This window comes from Canis lupus, chromosome 37 (genome assembly GCF_011100685.1).
Source record: "Canis lupus familiaris isolate Mischka breed German Shepherd chromosome 37, alternate assembly UU_Cfam_GSD_1.0, whole genome shotgun sequence".
Classification (NCBI taxonomy): Eukaryota; Metazoa; Chordata; class Mammalia; order Carnivora; family Canidae; genus Canis; species Canis lupus.
Genome location: NC_049258.1, coordinates 25,822,358 through 25,849,307, shown reverse-complemented (window position 1 = coordinate 25,849,307; position 26,950 = coordinate 25,822,358). Strand labels below are relative to the sequence as shown.

The 26,950-nt window shown below is 59.6% G+C and overlaps 1 protein-coding gene across 1 annotated transcript in view; it reads right to left on the bottom strand.

Moving 5' to 3' along the window:
- SPEG (striated muscle enriched protein kinase) overlaps positions 1–25,849 on the bottom strand; it is a 57,846-nt gene extending 31,997 nt beyond the window's left edge. Inside the window, 6 exon segments of the mRNA NM_001173478.2 lie at positions 8,945–9,127; positions 9,452–9,595; positions 11,441–12,756; positions 15,608–15,944; positions 16,028–16,117; positions 25,323–25,849. Of these exon segments, the coding sequence (NP_001166949.2) occupies positions 8,945–9,127; positions 9,452–9,595; positions 11,441–12,756; positions 15,608–15,944; positions 16,028–16,117; positions 25,323–25,701 (2,449 nt within the window). The 5' untranslated portion in view covers positions 25,702–25,849.
- Positions 25,850–26,950: the final 1,101 nt, after the last annotated feature.

The following is a 26,950-nucleotide window of genomic DNA, read 5'->3' as shown; positions in this document are numbered from 1 at the left end:
GGTGCCAGGGCCAATGAGGCGGCACTGTCCAGCCTGCCCTTCCCCCTCTGCCTTCTCAGCTTCCTGCCCCACATACCCCAGGGGCACCTGTTGGCCCCAGCCCTACAACATGGACCCCCAAACTCTCAGAGGATGGAAAAGCGGTTTGAGTCATCCGCAGAGAAGGGCGACTCAGACTGGGGAAGAGGAGGGGGGGCACCGGTGTCCGTTTTGGGGGAGGGGTGTCCCCAGGGCCCTGACGCCCTCCCCTGCAACTGGCCAGGGGCCCAGCCTCACTGAGCTGGCTCCTATCCGACTACCAAATACAGACATGAATCCGCCACAGCCCCCTGGCCCCTCCCCCTGGTTCCCCCACCCCAAGCCCCTGTGGCCCGGCCCCCCACAAGGCTGCACCCCAACTCACCCGAGACTCTGCACACAGACCCCAGGCGGCGCCTGTCCTGAAGGCTCTGCCCTGGCACCAGGCCCTCCTGCTGCCTGCCCACTGCCCACCCCACCCGGCTCCCCAGGGAGCAGAAGCCCAGCCTGCCCAGCCCCACTCACTCGGCTGACCCTGCGGAGGCTGTGCGCGAGGGCCTGGGGGAGGGGAAGGAGGCGGTGGGGGCTGGCCAGGCAGGGACAGGCTGGGTGGCAGGCAGGCAGCTGGCTGGGAAGGTGGTGCCTGCTGAGACCACAGGCAGCCCGGGCCCTGCAGTGAGTGGAGGGGGAGGAGAGGGGAGGGGCAGAGCGAGGCCGCCTGGCTGTATTTAGCCACCCTGCTCATTCCCAAGCAGCCGGATCTGCCTTTTCTCTCTTTACAGTTTCGGGACCCTGACAAGAGCGAAGCCCCCTCGGTGGCGCCTCAACTCAAAGTGCTGGGGCCTCAGTCCCCGGGGGAGGATGGGAGAGGCACTACAATGCTGCCCCCGGGATGCCTGCCCTGAGCCACTCACTTCGACACATCCACCAGATGAGGTCCTGATGGCAAATGGCCCTTAGGATGCCCCCTGTTCTGACCAAACCAAGGTCCGCATGTGGCAATGTGCTGACAAGCCTCGAATATTGGAGCCAGGCCTGGCTATGCCCTGTGTGTTCTCTGGTGCTGAGAATCAGAGAGGGGTCAGGACCTTTGGTCTCCTTCCCAGAAACACCCCCTCCACCTGCGGGGGCCCAGAATCCTGCCTCTGCCTCCCCACTACTGCCATGGCAGGTTTGGCTCAGGACCCCCCGGGGGCCTTGGGGTGGCACCTACCTCTCCTCCTCCCGACTCTGAGTTGGCAGTTGTCCCTCAACCTCTCACCCCACCGGGCCAAGGGTCATGAAGCAGGGGCTGCTTCTAGTAACCCCCCACAACTAGCACCCATCTGGACTTGGGCTGGGGCAGGGGCTTAGAGACCAGTAGAACAGGGAAGCTGTTGAGAAGAGGTCATATGTCCTTCTCTACCCACCCCACCCCCGTGTTTTTTTTTTTAAGATTTATTCATCTATTATTTTAGAGAGAGAGCTTGCATGCACACTATGGGGGGGCGGGCAGGAGAAGGAAAGAGAATCCCAAGCCGACTCCCCACCAAGTGCGGAGCCTGACATGGGGCTCGACCCCACGACTCTGAGACCACAATCAAGTGGACGCCCAGCCAACTGAGCCACCCAGGTGCCATCCTCTTCTCTCTCCTTTTATCACCCCCACAACACAAGGCCACATTCCCAAGCTATGACCTGTATTTCCCAGTGAAGGGGGGTGCAGGGGAGGGGGGTGCAGGGGAGGGGGGTCCACCATTCAGGCTGGCCGTCTTGGGGAAGCAAGTCAGAATGGCATTTGGTAAACATGTGCCTGGGGCTTGGCCACCAGCTGATGCTGAGACCACAGGCATGGCCCCTGGAGGCAAGAGCCCCCTCCCACCATGGAGCCTGGTGACCTCCAAGGTCACCATAAGGCTGGATGGCGCTGGGGGCACTCACCTGCCTGGGAAGGGACATGACCTCCAGGGTCACCGGGAGGCTGGACAGCGCTGGAGGACTCACCTGGGGCACTCACCCGCCAGGGGAGGGAGGTGACCTCCAGGGTCACCCGGAGGCTGGACAGCGCTGGGGGACTCACCTGGGGCACTCACCCACCCGGGGAGGGAGAGCAGAGTAGAGCCGGTTTGCAGGGAGCCTTGGAGACCCCTGGTGGTGATCAGGGGAACTGCACTCTGGGGCACCGAGGGGCACCCAGGGGCAAATCCAGGTCTTCAGGCCCCTCAGAGACTGGTCTCCAGCTCCCAGAACTTCTGGGGTTCCACACCAGGCTCTGGTGCCACCCCACTTTGTACAAGCCCCACCACCAAAACCATCTTTGTAAGCAGTCCCTGTATCTCAACCCTGCTCCACCAACAGGCCTGACTTACTGTGGGAAACACTGTGGGACCAGCCAGGAAGCGGGGAGAGGGTGTCCCCCAAACCTACCATGCACATATGCCCCCCATATGAGTGCTGCCCCTACACACCCCACCCCCCCCAAAACATTCTGGCTCTGTCCACGTGTGTGGCCTTGGCCTTTCAACACTGTTCCCAGGTTAGATTTGCTTGATGAAAATACATGAGGGAGCCCTCAAGGTTAGAGGTTGGAGGAGAGGGGGAGGCCCTCCTTCCCCAGACCAGAGCATCTAGCTCAATACCCATCCCAACATTCCTGGAGACATTCTAAGGATAAATATAGTTCCAGCCACCAAATGAAAGACCTTCTACACCAGGGCTTCTGCACTGCCCACAACAGGACCACCTGGGAGCCCGTTTAAACCATAGCTTCTGGGCCTTACTCACTCTGACTCAAGAATTAGATTTCCTAGAACAGAGGTCAGGAAACTACATTTTTAGAAAGCAGTCCAGGTGATTCTTATGTGCATGAAAGTTTAGGGACCCCTGTGATCCTCTTGGGAGGACAACCCTAAGAGGTGAGTTCTGTCTCATTTGGTGGCTAAACTTCAGGGCAGGGGTCTGAACCTGAGGCCTGACTCCAGAGCTCATGTGCTTCCCACTGCACCACCTGGCCCCCCGACCTCAGCAAGGTCCCTGACTCTAGGGCAGGGGTTCTAAAACGTTCCTGGTGTATAAGAATGGAGCTTGAACCACAGACTGCTGAGCCCCACCCCCAGAGTTTGTGACAGGCTGGGTATGTGAATGGGCGTCTCTAACACATTCCCACGGTGATGCGGACGCTGCTGGTCTGGGGACCACACCTGCAAGACCACTGTCCCGGGGACTTCTGTGCTCACCCAACCTCCACTCTCAGGCAGATCTTCATTAGCACCCTTTGCAGATGTGTGTCTCGCCCAGCCTCTGCAGGTCACCCAGGTTGTTTCGGGGGCTGGGAAAGCCCACAGATCTCTATCCTCCCACATCACGACCTCACACACAATCTTTGCAGGCCACATAGCCCCAGACTATCCAAGAAGGCCTCCAGGTATGGCTATAAGGGCTAAGAAGTGGCCAAAGCACAGTCATGATCTCAGGGGACTGCCGGCTGGTAGGGATGACAACCCCAATCCAGACAGGGCCAATCCAGACACCTCTAGAATAGTGAGCCCCTTATTCCTATAAGGGGGCAAGAGAAGGGCAGATGAGGGCCATGAGAGTGCAGAGAGCAGATTCCTTTGGGCTCAGGGAAGACAGAGTAACAGACGGAAAGGGTTGTATAGGAATTAAGAGTTTGGTTGAAGCAGGAAAAAGGGAAAAAGTCTTTCCAGAGGAGGAAACTGCATGAGCAAATATTCGGAGACAAAAAGAACATGCAGGGCAGCCTGGGTGGCTCAGCGGTTTGGCGCTGCCTTCGGCCCAGGGCGTGATCCCAGAGACCTGGGATCAAGTCCTGCATCAGGCTCCCTGCATGGAGCCTGCTTCTCCCTCTGCCTGTGTCTCTGCTTCTCTCTGTGTGTGTCTCATGAATAAATAAGTGAATTCTAAAAAAAAAAAAAAAAAAAAAAAAAAAAAAAAGAACATGCAGACAACTGTAGCTCAACCCACTGGCTACTGAACTGGGTAAAGCTGGAAGTGGGGCCTGGCAAAGCTGAAGCAGCACAGCCTCCCACAGCCTCAGCTGCCTCCAGACACCCTCAGGGCCAGCCTCAGGGCCAGACAGCGGAGGCCAGCTTCAGGAGTGTGGCCTTCACTCTGCAGGCCAATGGGAGCTCCTTGGGGTTTCTGAGGGGAGTGGGGGTGACACGCTGGAGTTGTGACAACCACACATACGTGGCCCGCCCATTCCCAACCGGTCCTCCGCAGGCACTGTCTCGGCAGTTTCCTCCGCAGGTGATTCCTTTAAACGTCCGCTGTGACCATGCCACCGTGGAAGGCAGCGAGGCCCAGGGCAAAGGGAGACAGGCCAGCCTACAGCTGGGAATGCACAGGTGCTGTCATGGGTACTGCCTCTTCCAGAGTAGAAGAACAGGGCTAAGGTTTTGGGTTCAAGTGGACAGGCAAGCAGAGAGAACTTCCCACAGTCCGCCTGACCTAGCCCTACAAACCATTAATTCCCCACATGTGATTGCTTAGGGTTGCTCCGTGTTCCATGAAGCACTGGCACCCACAGTAGAGGAGGTCCCCATTCTTCTGACAGGCTGAGTGTGCTAACCCCCACTCTGGGGTAGCAGCCTCAGCAGATACCCCTCGGGGCCAACCTGCTTCCAGTGATCAGGAGTAGGGAGGAAGAGCTGAGTGTGGTCAAGAGACCACGCTGCTTTTTCAGATGCCGCCCAAACCCCCTTCCGGGATGGGCAACGGGGTCATGTGGCATTCCATGATCCCCTCCATCGGCAGCTACTACCTTCACAGGGTTCGAATCTGTAACTCTACAGAAGCTGCGGCCAGGAGAAGGGGCCAGGGCAGACACTAGTGCCTTCCCTTTTAGACTCCTGACCCCTTACAACCAAACTCTTCTGTTATGACGGTATCAGTCATGTGGTGGGACCAGAATGGGCTTTGAAAAGCCACGTCGTCAGGGATCCCTGGGTGGCGCAGTGGTTTGGCGCCTGCCTTTGGCCCAGGGCGCGATCCTGGAGACCCGGGATCGAATCCCACATCAGGCTCCCGGTGCATGGAGCCTGCTTCTCCCTCTGCCTATGTCTCTGCCTCTCTCTCTCTCTCTCTGTATGACTATCATAAATAAATTTAAAAAAAAAAATTAAAAAAAAAAAGAAAAGCCACGTCGTCAGGCCCAAATGTCCTTAGCTACATCCTCATCCCCACAGAGCCACAGAGGGTATACAGACCCTCACCTCACAGATGACAAAACTGTGGCCAGCTAAGGAAATGTGGAGAAGCCGAGGTCTCAGCTGGAAAATGGTAGAGCCTTGGGCTCAAATATACAAGACCTGTGCCTTGAGGGGAGGACTGGAGGCATTAGGATGGAGCCCCCAAATCCCCCGTCCTCCTGACCAGCCTCCTGTCAGAGCTCAAGGCGGAGGTGAGCCAAATGATGCAGGGAAACAAAGGAGGACCACAGCCATGGTGGAGTGGGGAGTCAAGAGAGAAAGGAGAGAAACCCGCCCATCAGGCCCACCCATAGAGGGCATCAGCAGTCTCTGCCTCCCTCCCCACTCCCCCAGGCATGAGCACAATTCTCCCTTAACCCTGAACCTCTTCGGAGTGGCAGGGAAGGGGGTAGTAAGGAGTGTAGGCCTGGGAGATCCAGGGGCAGGGCTTCAAACCATAATCAGCCCCCAATTGGCCCTCTGCTCCTAGAGCTGAGCACCCCCACAGAGCAGGCACTAGCCACCTGAGATGATGTACCTGGGGATTAAAATGGAAAGAGAAGAAAAACCCAGTTCCTTGGTGGCACTAGCCACATTTCAAGAGCTCAACAGCCACACATGGCTCATGGCCACCCTACTGGATGGTGCACGTGTGGAACGCTTCCCTCATCACAGAAAGTTCTACTGGTCAGCATTTCTCTAGAACAGTTTGCTAAAGCTTTCCAAGGCTCAGCTCCCTCATGCGTAATGTGGGCATCATAACAGAACCTACCACAAAAGTTAATACAGGGCTTGGTATGCAGGAAGCGCTCAGGAGATGCTAACTACTCATGTTCTTTTCATCTGTCACCCCTAAACCTATTTGCTTCACAAATGGGCATTTCCATCACCCCAATCACCTGTTGCTTACAATATTCCTAGGCAGATTACAGGTGCTCAATAAAGGCTGCTGGCCTTGACCTAGCTCTAGGTCACCTTGTTCTCTATGTTTTTGTCTTCTTATCTGTAAAATGAGAATATCACCGCCTATCACGTCCCTCTCCAAGGGATACATATGGGGTGATGTAGCCCAAATAAGAGAAGAGGCGTGAAAGGACACTCTCAGAGAGATGTAGCACTTGGTACCCAGTTGGCACTCAATAAGTGCTTGTGTGATAGAGGTGGGCAGCTTAGCTTCACGTAAGCATACTTCTCACACTCCCCAGCCACCCGCCCCAATACACACACACACACACACACACACACACACACACTTTGGGAGTACAACCGTGGTCTCAGGAAGGGTACTCTGTGGGCTGGCTGGGGCAGGCTGGGAGGGGCCCGGCGCTGGGGCGGGGCTGCCGGAGCAGGTGAGAACCAGACCCTGCCCCTCAAACCACAGGGCCTGAGCCACTAGTTGTCTGGTTACCCATTCCCTATTCCCGCCGTTCCCAACCAGGAACTGAGATCTGTGGGCTCTCCAAAGCAGGCCCTTTTGGGGTGGGCACCCCACAAGGGCACTGCGCAGCCAGCCCTGGCTGCCAGGGTCCTAGGGTGGGGGGTTAAGGGACAAGAGAGGGAGGAGGTTCCAGGAGGCCTATTCCTATCAGACACTCCTTACTCCCTCCCTCAGCTGGCTCCCCCCACCACCCTGCCTGCACCCCACCTGCAGCCACACTGCCTGACACGCTTTCTCAGCCCCACCCCCTCACTCCACACACAGCCCAGGCCTGAGACCCCCCGCCCTTGCCAAATGTCTGTGCCACCCCCACCCCAGTTCCACCCACGCTGCTGCTCTCCAGGTCCACTGGCCCCCGTCCAACCACTCTGGACCAAACAGTGCCTTGTAGGGGAAGAAAGTCTGCTTCCACCAAGGGAGCCCTGGGGCCGAGTCAGCATGACTTATGGGGGCTGTTCTCTGGGGGCAAAGCCCAGTGTCACTGACTAATGCGATGAAGCCTTTCCAGCTCCCCAGGGCGGGGTGTGGGGAGGGGGTCACGGCCATGCCATGATGGACTGAGGAACCCAGAGGCTGGGAAACAGAGGAGCAGGGGGCTGCAGGCCTGGCAAGGGCAGCAGAGGAGTCCCCAATGCACAGTCTGAAAAATGGGCAGAAAAGGAAAAGGCAGCATTCTGGGGCCTCGTGGAAGCCCGCACACAGCAGCACCCCTTAAGTACGCTAGCAGCTAACATTCATCTACAGCTTGACAGTTTAGAAAGCTCGTTCACACATTGGCTTTTGACCGTGAGGATGGGAGAACTCTCCGGCTTACAAACGAGGAAACTGAACGGCAGGGAGGTTCAGAACGAGGAACACAGAGCTCCCAGTCAAGTGCTGACAGCTGCCTTGCCCCAAGCCTCCTTCCCAACCTTAAAAGGCTCCCAAATGGCCACAGGCCAGTATCAGGGCACCCCCCTGTACCCCTTGCCAAATCTCAGCCTAAGCCAGGTATTGACCAGAGTTCTGGAGCCAGCCCCAGGCCCCCTGAGGAGAGCTGGGAGCTGAGTCACAAGCCAGATCCCAGAGGTGATGGAAGGACGGAAGCATGCTGTTGGAGGGATGGCATGATTCAGCGTGCTGGGAGGGGCGAGGAGGAGAAAGACTAAAACGCAGGCTCCTGGGAAGGGTAGGTGAGCTAGGGAAGATGAAGGCCGGCTGTTCTGCAAAGCTGGAGGGGTGCAAAGAAAAGGATCGAATGCAGGGCTGGGCTCAGGGCACATGCCACCAAAACCACCCTTATCGTGAAGGCACACAAGTCCCAGACCCACAGCAAGACAGGCTCTGTAACCTGTCTCCTATCGTGTCCAAGGAAAGGGATGGAACAGCGGAACAGCGGGTGCCGTACCCCCCCCCAGGACCCCCCAGGCACGCCCAGCCCCTCCTGCTGCCTCTCTACTTCCCAAAGTCCTTCCAGGTCCTGTGCCCCTCAATCTGGCACCCCGTAACACTAACGCACTGCTTGAGGCTCCTCTGCCCTGCACTGTCCTCCACCCTGGGTCCTCTGATCCAGCTTGATGACCCGAGGCTAACAGCCTTGAGGGTCGAGTCTGTGTCTTTTCCTTCCGAACCGCCACTCCCACCCCACCCATCCTCCCCTCCCCCACCTCTTGCTGCCCAGGATCAGCACACTCTCAGGCCCAGCAACCTGAATGGGTAGAACTGGCCATGCACACTGACACCAGTCCAGCCCTGCCCTGGACCTGAAAGAAACTGGGCTTACACCCAAAGGAAGTAGTCCAACACCAAGTGAGGGCTTTCGTAAAAATAGAAAAGGTGGCCTCAGCCACAGCCATCTCCAGAGAGGTGCTCTAGGCTACCCTCTCTTGAGTGCTTTGGGTTCAACAGAAGGAGCAAGGGAGTGGGGAAGGGTTGTGGCACTTAAATGCATCCTTTTTACTCAGGGGAGGGGTACTGTTCTAGAAGAAATGACCTCAGAAGCCTCCTGATGGCTTTGAGCTGGGAGATACTTTTTCTCCAAGACTCACGGATAATTTGCTTTCCCCACAGGATCATTTTCAGGGAAATGCCAGGGGAGGATGGCATTTAGAGGATACATAAAGACAAATCTCAGTGACTTCATGAATTGGCCAGCCTGGTGTGTGTGTGCCTTTGGGAATCTGGCCCCCGCTGCTCTGAGGCCAGGCCACTGAGAATGCTTCCACTGAGAGTCGACCTGTGAGAACAGACTGTGCACACTGGTCTAGAGTGGGGTCACTGCTCATCCCACCCGGGGCCCCGGGGCCCACAGGCTCCCTACCAGGTCTCACGGCCAGCGCGGCAGCACAGCTGGCCTGACCCAGCTCGTTGGTGGCGGTGGCTGTGTAGCTCCCGGCATCAGCCGCCCGGGCCTCCCGGAGCAGCAGGGTATGCCGCTCGCCTTCAGCCCGGATGAGAAGGCGCCCATCACTGCGCAGGGCAGACCCATCCTTCTGCCAGGACACTGTGGGAAAGGAGCGGTGTGACTGGTTGCCACGTCCATGGTCGCCCACTGGGGCAAATCCCCCTTCATCCCACACAGAGCCCAAACCACCCCACTCCCCATCCTAGGGAATCCTGAGGATGCCCCCCTTCATTCACAGAAGCCTAGGCCTGCCCTCCCCACTCCCAGGGGATTCTGGGAACGCTCCCCTAACACACACACACACAGGAGTGAGGCCAGCCCCAAGGAGCAGATGTCCCTCCTCCCCTATCCCTGCCTCTGAGGACTGAGGGGGACCTCCCCCTCTCTGTCTCAACCTTAGCCTGGCCCAGCCCTGGAGCTCACCTTGGGGTGGGGGATTGGCAGTGATGATACACTTGAGCAGCACATCTGCCCCCAGGGCCGCCACCACATTCTGCAGGGGGATCTCAAACACAGGAGCCTCAAGGGGCTCTTCTCCGGCGGACACATACGAGTCATCTGAGGACTCTGCCAGAGACATGAGTGACAGGGTAAGGGGGTGCATGGTCCCTGTGGGGATGACTCAGGGGGAGAGGGGATTATGGCATCCTTGTATCTTAGAATGCCAAACCCAGAGAGAAGGGCTTCCAGAAGGTGCAGGTTGGGGAACAAAGGGTCTCTCTCCCAAATATCCTGAGACAGGGAAGATGGACAGAAGGGGAGGGGGCGGTTCTCAAACAGGACAGGGCAGCCAGCACTCTGCATTCGCTTGGCTTCTCAACTTCAGTCACAGTCACCATGGTTTCTGGAGGAAGGCGGGGACTGTGTCGTGCGAGTCTTTATACAAACCAGTCACTGGGGCTGGTAGATCAGGCCCTGTTCTACGCAAGTGCTCTTCGCAGCAGCACAAGACGTTACCAGCTTCCAAACAGGCAGTACCAGCTAACAGCAACCCGAGCCCTAAGCAGTAATACTACTGTCACAGGGCAACATGTGGTAAATTGTCAAATTAGTAATGCCGCTGGATTCAAAAGAGGGAGCAGCAGGTGGGTCCAGTAGCCTCTGAGAGGCCTCCGGAATCAGCTTTGATTCCGTCCATCCACCAAACAGTAGGGCCGCACCGACTGCACGCCCAGCTCCGTGTGAGTAGCAGGGATGCGAGACACAAGCAGTGCTCTCTGCTTACAGGAAGCTTGTACACACAAAGGTATCACACACTTCCAGTGCACTGCATCCCTCTCGGTACTTCCCAACTGACGTTCTAAAAGCTAGACAAGGTATGGTCTGGTAGTAGTCAGAAAAACAGTGAGAATCCCAATTATGCTGTTTTTCTAGCTCCATAACCTTGGACAAATTAGATAACCTCTCTGCGCCTCTGTTTTGTTATCTGTAAGATGGAGCTGATAAATCGCACCCAACCTCTTGCAGAGCTGGCATACAAATTAAAATAAAACAACACCCCTGAGCGCCCAGCTCACACGGCGCCTGTGTCGTGGTATGCAATCATGTGGCTGATAGGATGATGGAGAGGTACCTAATTATCTTTAGGAACCTTGAGACAGTAATCCTTAAATGAAAAATAGAGTGATTTCAAAAAAGAAAACTCGAAATGGGTGGTAAGCACAATGAGAGAGACACCTCCCCCCCGCCACCCCCCGCCCCGAACAAGGCGTGCTGGGAGCAGCGAGCGGAGGCATCTGGCCTGGCCGAGAGCAAACCAAGGATGGCTTCCTCGGCCATCGTCCAGGAGTGGACCCCTATATGATGTTCAGGGTGGGCAGACTTAGGAGCAGGGGCATTGTGGCAGTTGGCCACCATCCAGAGGAAGACTAGGAGGTGACACAGGCTGGCATGTGCCCAGTCAGCTCAGCCATACAAGGATTCAAGGATGGGAGAGAGAAGCTAGCTGAGAGACTGGGTCCAATCTTGGCAGCCATGGTGGGTCAGGGGACAGAAGTGGGATGGGGACTGACTTGGCTGGACCAAAGCTCGCCTCTGGGCAGGACCAAGCATTATTTATTGAGGTGGTTTTCCATCTCTTCCCCCACAGAGGGGTGGGGTCCCCACCAATGCCTCCCACCGCAGCTAAATCCCTGACCCAGCAGCCCAGTGGACCCAGGGCACCTACGGCAGGCATCCGGGCACCTTCCTTGGCTCACATCTCAGCTCCACTCAGCCTCCACCAAAACGCACGCTGCCTCACCAGCAGACGGGCTCTAGCACAAGGGCCTTCACAATCCTTCACTCAAACGGGAAACTGGGTCTGTGCCTTCCCTGTGAAACCGCAGCCCGCACCTGCCCGGCAGCTGCCCCCTCCCCGAGCGCCCTCCCACCCCGGTCTCAGCACCTTCTCGGCCCTCCCCGAGGCCTTACCGAGCTCAGGAGAGGTGGGCCGGGCCCGACGACCTCTGCCCTGGCCGCGGGCACCTCTGCGGTCCCAGGCCCCCCAGGGACCGTCCTCCTCGGGCCCTCTGCGCAGCCTCTTCTCAGCCTCAGGCCCCGCCCTGTTCTTCTCCAAGGCCTGAGGCACAGCAGCGCCCTCCTGGCCGGGCGTGGCCCAGGGCAGAAAGCGCACGGCCTGCGCCGGGGGCTCCCGCTTCCGCCCCGGGGGTGCTCTGGTCCTGGCCTCGGGGGGCTCGGGGGCGGCGGGGGGCGGCACGGGGCTCCGGCACTCCTGGATGGCTCTGCCGCGGGTCAGCGGGAACTGGTCCCGGCGCCTAACCTCCTGCTGCGGGCCTTCCCCCGGCTCCGTCCTGCCCGCCGGCCCGCGGCTCCTGGGCCTCGCCGGCTCGTCCCCGGGCTTCCCCGCGGCGCTCGGAGGGGGCGGCTGGGCGGCGGCGGCGGCGGCGGCGGCGGGGCTGGCGGCCCGAGGGCTCCTGGGGGTGGAGGGCCGGGGGAAGAGCGGGGGCTCGCCGGGCTCCCGAGGGGACGGGGCGCGCTGCAGCGTGGCGCGCAGGGACTCGTGCGAGCGCACCAGCTCGTCCCGCGACGCGGAGCGGCGGATGCGGCCCAGCTCCTGGGCGAAGCGCAGCTCCAGGTCGGAGGCGGGGCTGCGCTGCCGCGTGCGCTCGTCCAGCGAGGCGGCCTTCTGCTGGAACAGGCGGCGCCGCTCGGCCAAGCTGCCGCTGCCGGGGGCCCGCAGCTCCTCCTGCGAGGCCCCGGGGGTGCCCCAGGGCGCCCCGCGCTCGGACTTGGGCTGCTCCAGCGAGCGGGCCTTGCGCAGCGGCACCCATGGCCGCAGGGGCGCCGGCGGCGAGTCGCTGCGCTCCAGGCTGCGCCGTCGCTCCTCGAAGAACTGCAGCTTGTCCAGGATGCGGGAGCCGGCGCGCACCAGCCTGGGCGAGCGGCCCGGCGCAGACAGGCGGCCCGACGCCTCGCTCAGGGGCGTCTGCGGTCGGGACTCGGCCGTGCCCGCCGGCGACGGCCCCGACGGCTTGGACTTCTTCCCTCGCTTCTCCTCGGCGTCGTCGGGGGGCGCGGGCTCCTGAGGGCGCCGGTGGGGCGGCGTGGGGGTGGCCGGGGGCTGGGCGCTGGGTCCCGGCGGAGGCCGCTTACCCACGCGGGGCGACGGCGGGGGCAGCAGCGCGGACTTGGAGGGGGGCGGCAGGGCGGGGCGCCGCGGGGCTTCGCTGGCCGGCGGAGGCTGAAGGTCGGGCTCCTCCCTGTGCAAGCCGCTCTGGGGGACACTGCTGCAGAACCAAGACGGAAGAGGGGTGGAGGATTTAGGGGTCTCCCCTCCTAGACCTTCAGCGCAGTGATAGGAATTGGAGGGTGGGGCATGCTGGGAAGGCTTGGAGGTGACATGGGTCAGGCCCTCTGCCCCCTCCCGCCCGGGAGGAAGGAACAGCCAGAGCAGGTGCTGGGGAGAGGCTGGCAGCCCTGGCACCAGAAGACTGGGCTGGTGGCGGGGGCCCGGGTACACACTCAGCCACCCCCCCAACCCCACCCCGGGGCTCTGGCCAGCCCCCTCCCCCCAGCCCCGGAAGCTGGGAAACAGCAGAAACAGAACGGAGCGGGGAGAAAAGAATGAGCTTAGGACCCAAAGGATGAAGTGGTGAGGAGAGGCAGGAGGGTTGGATGGGGAGGGGCCCTCTCAGGAATGCAGCCTCCCACTCATTCCTGCCCCCAGCTGGCCCCCACAGCCCTGCCCATCCTCAGCAGGACACAGCCCTTTCCCAGTGGCCCCTAGAAGAACAGGCACCAGTCTCCTGGGCACAACGCCTCTATCTCAGGGACTACCTGGCACCTGGGCTGCCTCACCAGACCTGAGCCCCTCACCAGCTGCTGACATTAACAGCAGGTGGCACCTGAGGTCCCTGGGTGGGAGACTAGAACTGCCAGGGTCCCCTTCCCTTTGATCAGTCTGCCCCCACGATAGGCCTTTGACTTTGTCCTGACTCTGGGAAAATAAGATACCTTGAGTCTTTTTAAACCTACCCTCCCCCTGCCTCCACCCACCCCCCAGCACAGAAGCTCCCCAAAGGGGTATGCTCAGAAATAACTCCACTCAGAAATAACTACTGCGTGGGCCTGAAGAGGGGGTGTGGCAGAAGAGGAAGAGGGAGGGAGCTGGTCAGCTCAGAGTACCCCTCTCACCCACAGAGCTTCGCTGCCCAAGAGCTGAGCCTCAGTTTCCCCCACCTGGACTCTTGGGGGACACATCAAACAGAACGACGAGCAAGGAAAGGAACCCGAAATATTAACACCATGCCTGACACATTAGAGAGAGCTTAATAAAAACTCAGGAAACGGCTCACTGAATCCTTACTGGGGGCCAGGACTGTACAAAAGGGTTAAAATGCATTCACGCTTGTAACCCTCACAACAACACAACCGACAACCCTCAGGACAACCCTCTGAGCTAAGAGCTGTTACTGCCTCCATTTACAGATGAAGACACTGAGGCATAAGAGATACAGTACCTCACCAAGGTGACACAGCTAGGAAATGGCTGGTGCCAGGATTGGAACCAAGGCAGTCTGACTCCTGAGCCCTATTCCCTCCAAATGTCTAGGATTCTGAGGGCACAGAACGGACACGAAATAGGGTACTGGCCACAGCAGAAGTTCTAGGGGTGCCTGAGGGGAATGCTGTCTCAGACTACCTGGGCCAGCCACCCCCACTGCAGACCCCATCTCTGACCAGGGGCAGAGGGGTGAGGGGTAGAATGGCAATCCATGGTGCCCGGTGCCCGAGGGAACAGAGCCTCTGCCTGCCACCTCCGGGGAGCCAGAGTCTACTCTGGGGGAGGGACAGCAGAGTCCCCAAGGGGAGGGATAGCCTCTGGGAACTGGGTAAGGCTGGGAGAGAAATTGGGGACAGCAGAGGAGGCCTCTCTCCTGCAGTTCTGAGCTCTAGGCCAGCCTCTGTACCACAGACATCGCTAAGGAAATGGGTTCCTCAGAAGTTGCCATAGCAACTCCAGGCTCAGGCTGAGGCCTGGCAAAGGAAGAAGGCAGGGAAGGAAAAGGCAAGTCCAGGGCTCGGGAGCGCTGGTTCATGCCAACCAGATAAAGCAAGGGAGCCGCCCCTGCCCCAGACCTCTCCCCTGCCTACCACTAGCACTCCAACCACCTTCCAAATAGCCTCCCCCACCAGGCTCCTGCTTTCTGCTTCATGATGGTCCCTCCCCCACACACCCATACCCGGCACAGGTTAGGTCCCTCTCGCTCCCCAAAGGTCTCCCAATACCTGCATCATCAGCCACTCCCCTCTTCTACTATAGACTCCCTCCTGTATCTGCCAGCCCCCAAACCTCCAAAAATGGCTCTGACGCCTCACTCCAACACCTCCGCTCCTGCTCCTCACCATCCCCTGCCAGGACAACCCTCACCCCCCCAGCACCCCCCCCCCCACTCTGCACAGGCATTTCCCACCAGGCCCTCACGAGCTCCCGGCCTCCATCATTCCCAGCCCTCTGTCTCCACCCCAGCCCCCTGAGTCCAGCCCTCCCTGCCTCCCACACAGCCCACATCCTCCTGGCCCTTGGCCCCATCAGCTCCCTGACCACCTCACTCTCTTTCTCCCGGCCGTGCTCTTGCTCCCTGGCTCTCCTGCTCTCTCGGGAGCTGCTTGGCAAAAAGGTTCCGTTCCTCCCAGAAAAAGGCCCACATGGGAACAGGAATGTGCAGGGAGAAGAAAAGGCAGCAGCTGCTGAGACAGCAGGCACGGAGGGGGCCCTGGGGCGGGGGGGATCCTGGGGACAACTGGAGCCTGAATGGGCGAGGTGGGAGAGGGCCCCTGGGAAAGTGGAGATCTTGGAGGGGATGAGGAAAGGATGGAGGGGTCCACGAGACCATGGAGATGGCACAGGGAGCCAGGACAGGTGGGAGCAGGAGGCTGTGGGTGGTGATGGCACAGGAGGGAGGATGCCGTGTGGGAGGACAGAGTAGGTAGCCGGGGCCAGGGTGGCAGCCGGGGCGGTGAAGTGCACAGAGGGACGGATGGTGCAAGGGAGGGGTGAGGCCACGGAGTGGTGAGGGGCAGTGCAGGACACATGGTGAGGTGGGACAGGGCGGCCTGGGGGAGGCCGTTACTTACACGTGAATGGAGAGCGCCCGTCCTCTGTACAGACTGAATGCGCTGCCATACAGGTCACTGGCCACCGAAAGGCTATCCTCTGACCCCCAGCTTGCGCCCACCAGATTAGCACGAGACGCCCGTACCAGCGGCTCCACCCCCAGGTGCCGTGGCCCGGCCCCGGCCGCCTGTGCTTGCCTTGGGCTGCCCGGGAGGCGGCGGGTGCCACCCCTGCTGCCCGCTTCCTGCTCCAAGACCGTCTGCCCGCTGCCCCACCAGCTCACTTGCTCCTCGGAGGTGCCTGTCACGGAGGTCGGGGGTGTGTCCAGGGAGGTGCCCACCAGGGTGTCGGAGCCCCCTAGAGAAAGCAGCACGGTGAAGCCCAGGCACCTCCTGTGGGAAGCCCGCCTGCCTGCTCCTGGAGCAGCCCAGAGAGCTCACCCGTGGGGGTGCTGAAGTCCCCGTCATCCCGAAGCTCCAGGCGCTGGGTCCCCTGCACATCGCTGATGTCATCCTCGCCCGTCTCCGAGTCTGGAGAAGAAGGGGTCTGTGTGGGCAGGGCCCTCCTCCCTCTGACTCCAACTCTTCCCTGTGTCTCCTCCCGCCTCCCCCGCAGCAGGCTCCCTCTTCCCACCGGCAGGGCTTCCACACCTGTTTTCTCTTCTCTTTTACCCCCACATCCCCTGGCCCATCCTGGGCTGCTCAGGCCAGTCCGGTGGCTCACCTCTGGACCCCTGGCTACTCATCCTGGCCTCCTTGGCCCTCAAAGCCACCTGCCACTGCCCCTCCCAGCCACTCAGTGGATTATCAGGGTCTCCGCCCTCCGCATCCTCCCCTGTCGATGATAGCATAGGTTCCTGTGCAGCCCCCACATAACAAGATCCTAGGTTCCAAGGCTCTAAATTTCGGGTTCCGGTACCCCAGGAACAAAGGAGTGTCACCTCAGAGTCGTACTGTCAGGGCACTTGACCAACCGCAGGGCCAGCCTGTCCTCCACCCCAAACCAGCCGGAACACATCGGGGCGCAGCTGAGGTGGGGTGAGGAGAGGCCAGGGTCGGGCAGGGAGGAAGGGGGCTAGGGCAGGAGCCAGTTTCCTACCGTAACTTTGCTTTCTGCAGGAGCGGAAAACTTCGCTTCCATAGGAGCAGCAGGAGAGAGACATGGACAGACTGTTATCAGAGCGTTTGTGGGGCAGGGCATGGTGGGAAGGCAGGACAGAGGGGCCATGAGGGTACCCAGTGCCCAGGAAGGCCCTGTGGGGATGGGCCAGGGGAAGGGAGACACCTGGAATGGGCAAAGCATCTCTCATCCTGACAGCCTGCAGGCTCCCACTGTGCCCAGCTGGGGAGCGCACATGCTTTGGCTGGTTATTCCAACTGCCCCAGCGATTCTGTACCCTTGGCACTCGCACTGGTGCTGCCACTGGCCACGCGCACACACGCATACACACACACACATCTGCTTGTGCTCAGCCAGGTCTCAGACCCAGGCTCCCCATCAGGGGTCAGGCCCACCCTCTCGTAAAATATTTGCATTGTGCCTTGACCCTTCCTCATAAACCAATCCCCCCCACCCCGACCTGTTCTGCATCATGATGTGACAGGTACCCTCTTCCCAATCCTTTTCTTCTACTGCTGAATGGTCCTCAAAAATGCCCAGGGATTAGGCTATAAGCAAAGTTTCCTGGGCATATTTTTAACTTTCCCAGATTCTAGCAGGTTCTGTGCCTCAGTTTCTCTGAGTGCCATGACAACCAGGAGCTGTGTGCTGGATGCTGACGTATGGCAGTGAGCTCATCCCTCCCGCTTGGCCCCACAGATGGAGCCCCCTGAGCCCAGGCCCATGGTGGGGTGTGCTAGTGAGTCCCCCCCACCCCCCCCCTCACCCCACAGCTGCAGGGTACAGGGCACCTCCTTGAGTGGGTATGGATGCGTATCGGGGGATCCCACATCTCATGGGCTGTCTTTGGGGCCTGGGTGCCTCGTGGAGGGACATGGACCAAGAGAAGGAGTGGGCATGGGCTAGAGCAGGGAGCCTGTGGTCCACGCACCATGGGTGAGTCGGCCAAAGGCCCGGCGGGAGTGGCCGGTTTTCTGCAAGAGAAAAGCCAGAATGAGTTGTTGAGGGGAAGGCTGGCTCCCGCTGTCCCTTACCTCCCATCCAAACCTCTATTAAACAGAAACTCATTCCAGGGCCTGGGGGGAGCTGGGGAGGTAAAGCACAGAACTGCAGCTTCCCCTGGAGGGAATGTCCCCACTCTCCCCGGCCCTTCAGCCCTCCCAGCAAGAGCTCGGGGCTACCCAGCTGGGCCCTGGGGAGGAGCAGAGGAGGAAGCCAGGGCCGCCAAGCTGTGGAGCACACGCTGCGAGTCCCACAGAGGCTCACAGGACTGGGGACCTGAGCTACACCCCAGAGCTAGGAGCCAGGACACAAGACGGGAGGCTGACGTGAAGGAAGAGATGGGGGTGGGGGGGAGCTTGGATGACTGGGAGATGGAGGGACGAGGACACAGCTTCCTGCGGGGGGGGGGGGGACGGATACCTGACATAGGTGTCAGGTGGGCAGGGAGGGTGATGGGGGAGCGGAGGGCGAGGTCCCCCGAGGGCCAGAGCCTCAGGAGCGGGGAAGAGGCCTGGGCGCGCGGAGGACAGGGCAGGGCTTGGGGACGGACTGAGCTCGGCGCCGGTGTCCGCGCGCGGCTTCCAGGAGCCGGGGAAGATGGAAGCCTCGGGACCTGGGGGCGCCGGGCGGCAGGGAGCCCGCGGGCGCTCGGCGCGGGGGCTGCGGGGGCTGCGGGGGTCGCCGGGGGCCGCGGGCCCGGGCGCTGCGGGGCGCGGGGAGGGCGGAGGCGCGGCCCCCCGGAGCCCCGGAGCCCCCGAGCCCGGCCGCGGCCCTCGGCGGCGGGGTGCGGCGGCCGCGGCCCCGGCGCCCCCTCCCCCGGCCCGGCCGCGGTGACCCGCCCTCCCCGGGGCGCCGGCCCCCCCCGGGCCCTCCCGGCGCCGCCCGCCCCCGGAGCCCTCACCTGGAAACGCTTCTTCACCCACAGCTTCTTCATGGCGGGGGAGGGGGCCGCGCCGGCGGCCGGGCGAGGAGGGGACGGGCGGGGGCGGGGCGGAGTCGGAGGCGGGGCCGGGGGCGAGGGGGAGCGGGCGGGAGCCGGCGCCGGTGGCGGGAGGAGCCGCGGGGCCGCCGAGCCCGGGCGGGGGGAGGGCGGCGGCGGCGGCGGCGGCGGCGGCGGCGCCCGCGCCCTGGGCCCGCCCCTCCCCCGCCGGCCTGCGCCCCACCTGGCGCCCCCTCCCTGGCCGGCTCCCCCGGGCGGCGCTCACCTGCCTCCGGGTCCCCCCCACCCCGCACCTGCCTCCTGGGCCCTGGGCACATGGGGAAACTGAGGCACAGAAGAGCGCGCGGCGGCCCCTGTGGGGTGGGGGCCGCCTTCTCCCGGGCAGCCGGCCGCGGCCTCCACGCCACCCCCTGGCCTCCCGCGGGGCGGCTCTGGAAGGTCAGCCGCGGCCGACTTGCTCACCCCACAAACACGCGCACGCGCCGCCGTGCCAGGCAGCGCGGAACTCGGAGCTCGCGGTGGCCCCGACACAGCGGGGGGCCTGGGCGCCGTGGGGGCGCCTAGGTCACACCCTGGGCAAGGGCCCTGGTGGGTGCGGGCTCCGTGCCACCCGGATCCAGAGACCGTGAGGACAGCCAGAGGGGACCCTGGCGTTTTCTGATGCCGGGTCCTCCGTCCCTGCCCCCTGCGTACACCCCCCCCCCCCAGCGACGGGCCCAGCGGTATCCTCCTCGGCACCCATAGGACCCGCCTTCTCCCTCGTGGGTGAGCATCTCCCCAGACTTGCCCTGTCCTCCTCCCATTCAGCCCTGTGCACACTTTGCCTTCATAGAGAAGCTCAAGCCTCCCCGCCCCTCCCGCCCCAACAATCATTATAAAACAAGTTTCTTAAGCATTTACTAAGTGCCAGGCGCTTTATAAATTTTCCTCGTTCACGACAACCCCTTAGGAACACGGAACTGGCTCCATTTAACTGACAAGTGACTAAGGCTCAGAGAAGTCCCACCACATAGCCAAAGCCACACAGGTTTTGTGTCTCCGCTGTCCTGTGGATCCAAATGCCCACCCGGGCAAACACAAGGGGTGCCACTCCCGGTTTCTGAACTGTGACTACAGTCACTTTCGTTAACACGTATGGCGTGCTTGGTATCTACTGAGCATTGCGCTAAGCACTTTTATATGAATTCAATTCGTATCAACTCAGTTCAATTGAAAAATTCAATCAATCGTCACAACAAGGGGCGAGACTGAGGCAGAGAGGTTATTTGCCCAAGGTCACATAACCAATAATTGGGAGAGCTGGGATTCTACTGTGACAGTCATTGACCACTCTGCCATAAAGCCTCCCAGGCTAATAGGTCAGTATGTTCCCGAACTTTGTTTCTTTAAAACATGAGTCCAAAATAAATACAGAGCCAACTCATGAGTTTTGCTCAGCCTACACAAATTTTCAGTGGGACAAGCATGTTCAAGTTCAGCCGCTAACAACAATATCTCGCCGTTACTGTTTCTACTTGGCTTCTGAAGTTATTTGAGCTTGCGGGACTCTTTTTCTTTCTTTTTTTTGAGGTTCAAAGTCATGTCTTGTACATTCTGGGTGCATACAGGTGGCCCTGTTTCCCAAACCCCCAAAGACCGATGTCATCTGTGCAGATGCATGAATGGGATGTGTGCTGAGAGCCTCCGTGTGTGTGTGATCATATCGGTTCCAGCTAGAGGACCCTGGACACCCATAGGCACTTTCCCTGCCCACCCCCAAATACACACAGTCACAGATGGGGGAGCTGAGTGAGGAGAGGGAGTAACTTGAACCCCTGTTCTCCAGGAGAATCCGAGGGGCTGGCACATTCCATAGCAAAAATAACCAATGGGCAGCGGGCATGAGTGACGGGACAGCTGGGCTGAGGACAGGCCTGTGGGATTCTGTGTTCCTGCTCTGGGTCTGCACTGCTCACCCCCGCAGGGCTGGCCTGGGGCATGCTTGCAGGGTGGGCCACCCCCAGCTGGCCCTAGATTGCCCTATTTTTCCCTCCGTGGCTGGGCAGTTGTGCCTCTCTGCTATTTCCCCAAACCCCAGACTTCCAATTTCTGCACTGCCAGCCTCTCCCCTTTCAGAGAAAACCCGACTCATCATGACAGGCCTGACCCCTCACACAGACCCTGCTCTGAGCCACATGAACCCACTCCCCTCCTCTCTGCTTTCTTTCTTTCCTGCCTGAAAGGTCCAATTTCTCCCTTCCCTCCTTTCGCTTACCCTGCTCTACATTGCTGACATACTATACCATGTTTACTTATTTGATGTGTTTATTGCCTGTTGTCTATGCACTAGGATGTGATGATCTCTAGGGGGACAGGAATTTGGGGGATTCCTCTCCCCCTCCCCACCCCCATCATGTATCCCAAGCCACTAGAACAGTGACTGGTCCACAATAGACATAGATAAAATGGGAGGGAGTGGCACAGCTGGGGGTGGCTGGAATAGGGGTAGTAAGTCTTCCCGTACAGCTCATTCATCCAGGCTTTCTCCCTCCTCTGTCCTGAACCAGAGCCTTTTCTAAGACATAGCTGGAGAAGTGGCCATCTCGAGTGCCACTCAGGATCTTCCCGGGAGAGCCTGCCCTGCCTTCAGGAAAGGTCTCTTGGAGGCTTCTCTGCTCCTGCCTCTCTCTCTTCCCAGGGCTCCTCACTGCTCCTACTCTGGCTCCTCCTCCCCTCCCTGATGAGGACTGGGCATGAATGGATGGCAACACTCTCCCTACTCATCCCCAACCCCCTACTAGTTTCCTCCTGGCTTTTCATCCAGACATTCCAAATTCCTGGTGAAAAAGATAACTGCAGAATATCCCTCAACACAGGTTCTGGTGCATTCCCCATCTTTTCCTTGCCTGAAGAAGCCCTCTCCCCCGTCTCTAACCTCGCGTCTCCATGCCCTCAAGTTCCCAACATGGTTCACTCCTATCTGTAGACCTTTGGCCCTTCTGATTGAAACCAGTCTCCTGGACTCTGGCTATAAAACAGCCAGTGAACACCGTAAGCACTGTCAGCTTGCCCCTCCTCTCGGCTGTGCCCTCTCCTCCTTACCCCCTGCCCTTTAGGCCTCTCCCTTCAGCCACACATGTCCCAAGGGTTGAAGGTGGTACTTGTTCTGGTCCTTTGGTTTGCATATAGCTCCTCAGCCCACACAGGTGGGAGCCTGATGTTTTGAAGAAGAATGCCCACCTATCTTGGAGACTTTCCAGAAGATGACTTCGGGGATATGATTGGGAGAAGGATGGTTAATGATGGCAGGGTCCTGGCCTTAGTCTTCCCTTGCTTCTTTTTATGAGGACAGGCAACGTGGACCTGAACCCCCTAACATATCTGGCTCTGTTACCTCATTAGCCACGTGACCTCAGGGAAACTCACCCTTGGAAATCTAGTTTTCTTATAGGTATAACCATCACCACAGGAATCTAGGCATAGAAGATTAAATAATGACAGGAGATGGGGTGCTGTACCCATGTTAAAGATTCTACAAGTAGCCTGCATGTCTGTCATTCTCAGTATTCCCATTCTTTCCTCATTTCTACACCCCAAACCCCACCCTCCTGTGTCCATTCTTCCAGATTCTCCAGTCTGCAGCCCACTTGTCTTCTCAAGGCCCCAGCCTCCCCAAGCCATGCCGATAGCCCTCCATCCTTGAGCTAACATCTCAGGCTTCAGGAGTGCCAGGAACCTGAGCATCACCCTCTCTTGCCGAGCCAGATGGCAATCCCAGCCAGGAAACTGCCTCCTTCTGCAGCCAGGTCCTGGCTGGGCTTCCTCGAGAACGCTGAAGTCCTCCTGCTGTTGATCCCAACTGAGAAAGTTTTCCATACGTAAGTCTGAGCACTGCTGAGCAGCTTGCCCAGCTGCCCCTGACTAAGACCCATAGTAACTGGGCAGGTACTGATGGGGGGGAGGGGCAATCGGAGGAGGAGGCAGCCAGGCTGGCAGTCAGTCCCCCACCATCCCCAGAGCAAAGCCCTGCCCTCCCTTTCTATCTGTATTTCCCTCCACCTTCTATCTGTACAAGAAATATCACTTCATCCTTTGTACCGGCTTCCCCAGGGTTGCTATGGGACTTCACTGATATGTCAAAAGATGTGATGGTGTATCACCTGCCACACATGGAACTCTTCATAACATTATAAATTATTACTAAGAATTATTACCAGTTAATAATAATTATAAGATTGGGCTTGGGGTAAAGATTTCATCAGCAGGGAAAAGTCCTCAACTGTGACTTGCCGCAGCTCAGTCTTCCGGTTTAAACATGACTGTCAAAAGGCCCAGGTCCAGTCCTCGTGGCACCCAGGGTCCTTTCCTTACCCTAGGCCTCTCAAACATGCTGTTCCACTGGAGCAGCCTGGAGGCAGTCCTCCTGGCCTCTGTCTAGCTATGCCCAGCCAGCATTCAGTCCTGCCGACCTGCTAGCCAGCTTACAGAGGGACAGAGGAAACCCATCTTGCAGGGAAACACAGTGCTGCTTGAGGGGGGTGAGAGGGTGTCTATCTAGCACCTCGTCACTCTCCCCACTTTGGGGGACCCAAGCAGGCCAGGGTGCTCTCCTCTCAGAATGAAGGCCTGGGCTACTCTCCATACAATGGACAGCTCCCCTCCCTTTCTTTTTCTCTCTCCTCCCTCCAGAATTCCTTGAGTAGTTAAAAAGCCCCCAGAGTGGAAACCAGGAGGAATGGGTTCTTAATTCTGGGTGGCCATAACTAGTAACGCATTTTCCGGCAGATCATTCCTCTGTTCTGGACTACCGTGTCCTTGCCTGCAAAAGGAAGCATTCGGACCTGAGGTTCTCTGTTGTCATTTCAACTCAAAACCAACGTGGCACTCCTCAGAGCTTCCTTATCCTTCCCTGAAACCTCTCTCCCCAGGGCACCTGGTGGCTCAATGGGTTAAGCATCTGCCTTCGGTTCAGGCCAGGATCCCAGAGTCCGAGGGTTGGAATGGAGCTGAACTCCACAGTAGGGCTCCTTGCTCAATGGGGACCCTACTTCTCTCTGCTGCTCCCCCTGGCTAATGAGCTCTGGGTCTCTTTCTCTCCAGTAAGTAAATAAAATCTTTTAAAAATAAAATAGTTTTTTAAAAAATAAAATAAAATCTCTCTCCCAGACCATATTCTTACAGATCTATCATGCCCTTTGATTTGATTTATATTCTGTTTTCAGTCCCCTTTGGCCCAAGGGACCAGAGCTAAGATCCCCAAGAAGTCTGATCCTTCCCCAGCTCAGAGCACTGCCAGGATGGGTCCCTTCCCCTGACTCCAGGCTGGGATAACCTGTACCTGGCCAAGCACAAGGCCAATCAAGAGAAGCCAGCCTTGACCCTCTCTGCCCCAGGCTTGGCCACAGAGAGTCCAAGGAACCAGTGCTCAAGACTGTAGGAGGGTGGGCAGGGTAGGGCAAGGTGCTGACAGAGGGAGGCTGAGCCCCTGCTCCATCTCCTCACATGCTGCCACTCCGAGCCTCCTTTCCCCTCCAGCTGCTGAGGTCCTCCATCCTTGTGCTTCCTTCTCAGCCCCCAAGGATGTACCCTGACACAACACCACCCAGCTGGAGTGAGAGTTCCCACTTGAAAATGCCTGGGACACACTCAGTGATGCCCAAGCTTTTTGCTACCTCCCCGGCTACAGCCTACTTCTCCAGAATTCTGGTTCTCAAGACTCAGCCCAAGGCTCTATCGAAGGCCCTAGAGAACAACTGGCTGGTTTAGAGGATGAGAAAATTAAAAAGGAAACCCAGACACTGATCCAAGGCAAATCTGCCTGGGCCTGGCCCCAGCAGGACCAGGGGTACCAGGCCCAATCTTGGTCCATTCTCTTCTGCCTCGGATCATCATCTGTCCCTTTGCACATGAGCCTGGCACTCTGTATCCACATACGTAGGGGCCCAAGTACCAGCCTGAGCACCTCCCCCCTTCCATGCCCTCTGAGTCTCAGGTAGAGTGGCCCATTGGCTTTCCATAGCAACTCCACAAACCCCCATCCCTCAGCTGTTTGTACTACCAGACCCTTCCACAGCCTACACAGGTACATACACACACACACACACACACACACACACACACGCTTATGGATTCTCACACACCCTGGGGAGCCCCCAGCCCCAGCTCCACCTCCTGATGCTCCGCACCCTATTCATACTAGTCCACCAGCTTGCTTCTTCCAACTAGCCCAGTGTGGATCACACCAACCTGCCCCAGCGATGGCCTGCCAGGAGCTCTGACCCATCCCTCAACATTGCAGCGTGACCGGGGGAGCTTGCCCCTCTTTCTGACACACGCACACCTGTAAAGTGTCTCCCGTTTAACTATCGGAGTTGATAAAGACGATTTCCCCCCAAGCGATTTTCTCTCTCTACAGGGAAGCCAGGAGGCCTTTCACTGGGCAGTTCCCGGAGAGGCCCGAGTGGGGCTCGGGTTTTGCTTACCAAATGCTGACCCTTGACCTCTAACCTTCCTACTTTGACTCCCCTCCCCCCATGCCCACTTTCCTCTGGACGGGCACCGCTGGGTCCTTGCAGCGGAGAAGCCGGAGCACCCGGGAAGAGGGCGGGATGCACGCACCGGCCCACGTGGCCCCCAGCCCCTCCAGCCCCCCCAGCCCCCCAGCCCCCGGCCCCCCGCCCCCGCCGCCCCATTACCTCCGACCTCCAGCACCGTGAGCACAGCCTCGCAGGAGGCCTGGCCCCGCTCGTTCCGGGCCCTGCAGCTGTACACGCCGGCGTCCCGCGCCCCGCAGCTCCGCAGCCACAGGCAGCTGGGCTCGGGGGCCGGCGGGGGCAGGGGCTGCCCGTCCCGGAACCAGCTGAGGCTGGGCTGGGGCGACCCGCTCACCGCCACCCGCAGCCGCACGTCGCCGCCCGCCAGCACCGCCGCGTCCTTCAGGGGCCGCAGGAAGGCGGGCGCCCCCGCCACCGCCCCTCCGCCGGCGCCCACCTTGGCTCGCTTGGGGGGCACCCCGGGGCTGGGGGGCGCCCGCGTGCCCGCGTCCCCGCCTCGCGTGCCCCGGGCTTTCTGCATGGCCTCTGCGAGCTGGGCTGCGGGGTTGTCTCTGGAACTCCGGGGGGATGGCGCCCTGGGAGATGGGTCCTGGGGGGCCGGCGCCCTGCCTTCCTGCTGCCCGCCCGCCCTCGGCCTGTGTTACCCAGAAGGTCACCAGGGCGGCCGGCGTTTGCGCCTCGGGGGCTATTTTTAGGCCCCCCGGCTCGGGTTGCGAGGGAGCAGTGGAGGGAGGGGGCAGCAGAGGAGGGGACTTGGACTCCAGTGCCTCCTTCCCTCTCTCCGGGAGCCCCTATCTCCAAACCCTGCTCCAGCGGGTCCGAAGGCTTGTTCCAGGTCCCTTCCCCTGCAGCTCAGGCCTGCCCCCTGCCCACCCAGGAGTCTGGAGTCGGGTTACGCCCGGGACTCGATCCCACTGCCCTTCCACCCTCTCCTCAGGCTCCTGAGTCCCAGCTGGGGCAGAGGGAGAGGAGGTCCTGGACCTGAGTCTGAGAGGCAGATGGGGAAACAGGCCCCCGTGGAGATAAGCAGAGAACCAGGAAGAAGGACCAGTGGTGTCCCAGTGGTGTCCCTGAGCCTCCATGCCCCCTCCGTGAACCCTAAGCCCAGGAGCAGGGAGTTGAGCGGATTCAGACTCTCAGCTGGTCCCACCCTCACTTGCTGGGTAATAGGGAACCTCTCTCAACCTCCAAGCCCTCCTCCGTAAAAATGGGTAGTTGAACAAGGGTTACAACAGGCAGAGAAGGGGGGCGGGGGGGGGAAGACGTTCCAGGCAGAGGGAACAGCATGACCTAAATCAGAGCATGATGACAGGAGATGACGTGTTCTAGGGTCAGAGGAGTAGGGATTGAGCTGGAGGTGGAAGTTTTGCTCGCTAAGGTCTGTATCTTGATGGCAGTGAGGCGCTGCTGCAGGGTGTTAAGCAGCAGGCTAACATGGTCAGAACTGTGTTTTAGAAGGCTCCCTCTTGACAGCTATGGTGCAGAAGGTGAACTGGAGATGATGGGACAGACTGAGGCCATTTACAGCATGGTTCTCCGAGGACGGTGCCTGCTGGAAGCGCAGACACTCAGGCCCCACCCCCAGAGACGCAGGTGCATGGGGGATGCTGGGAGGGCCCAGGAATCGGCACATTTCACAAGTGGTCCAGGAGATGGTGATGCTTCTTAGGGTTGCACTTTGACAAACATCAAGATAGGACTTTACTGCTTTTAAAAGTTCAAGTGTGGGGCTCCTGGATGGCTCAGTTCGTTAAGTGTCTGACTCTTGA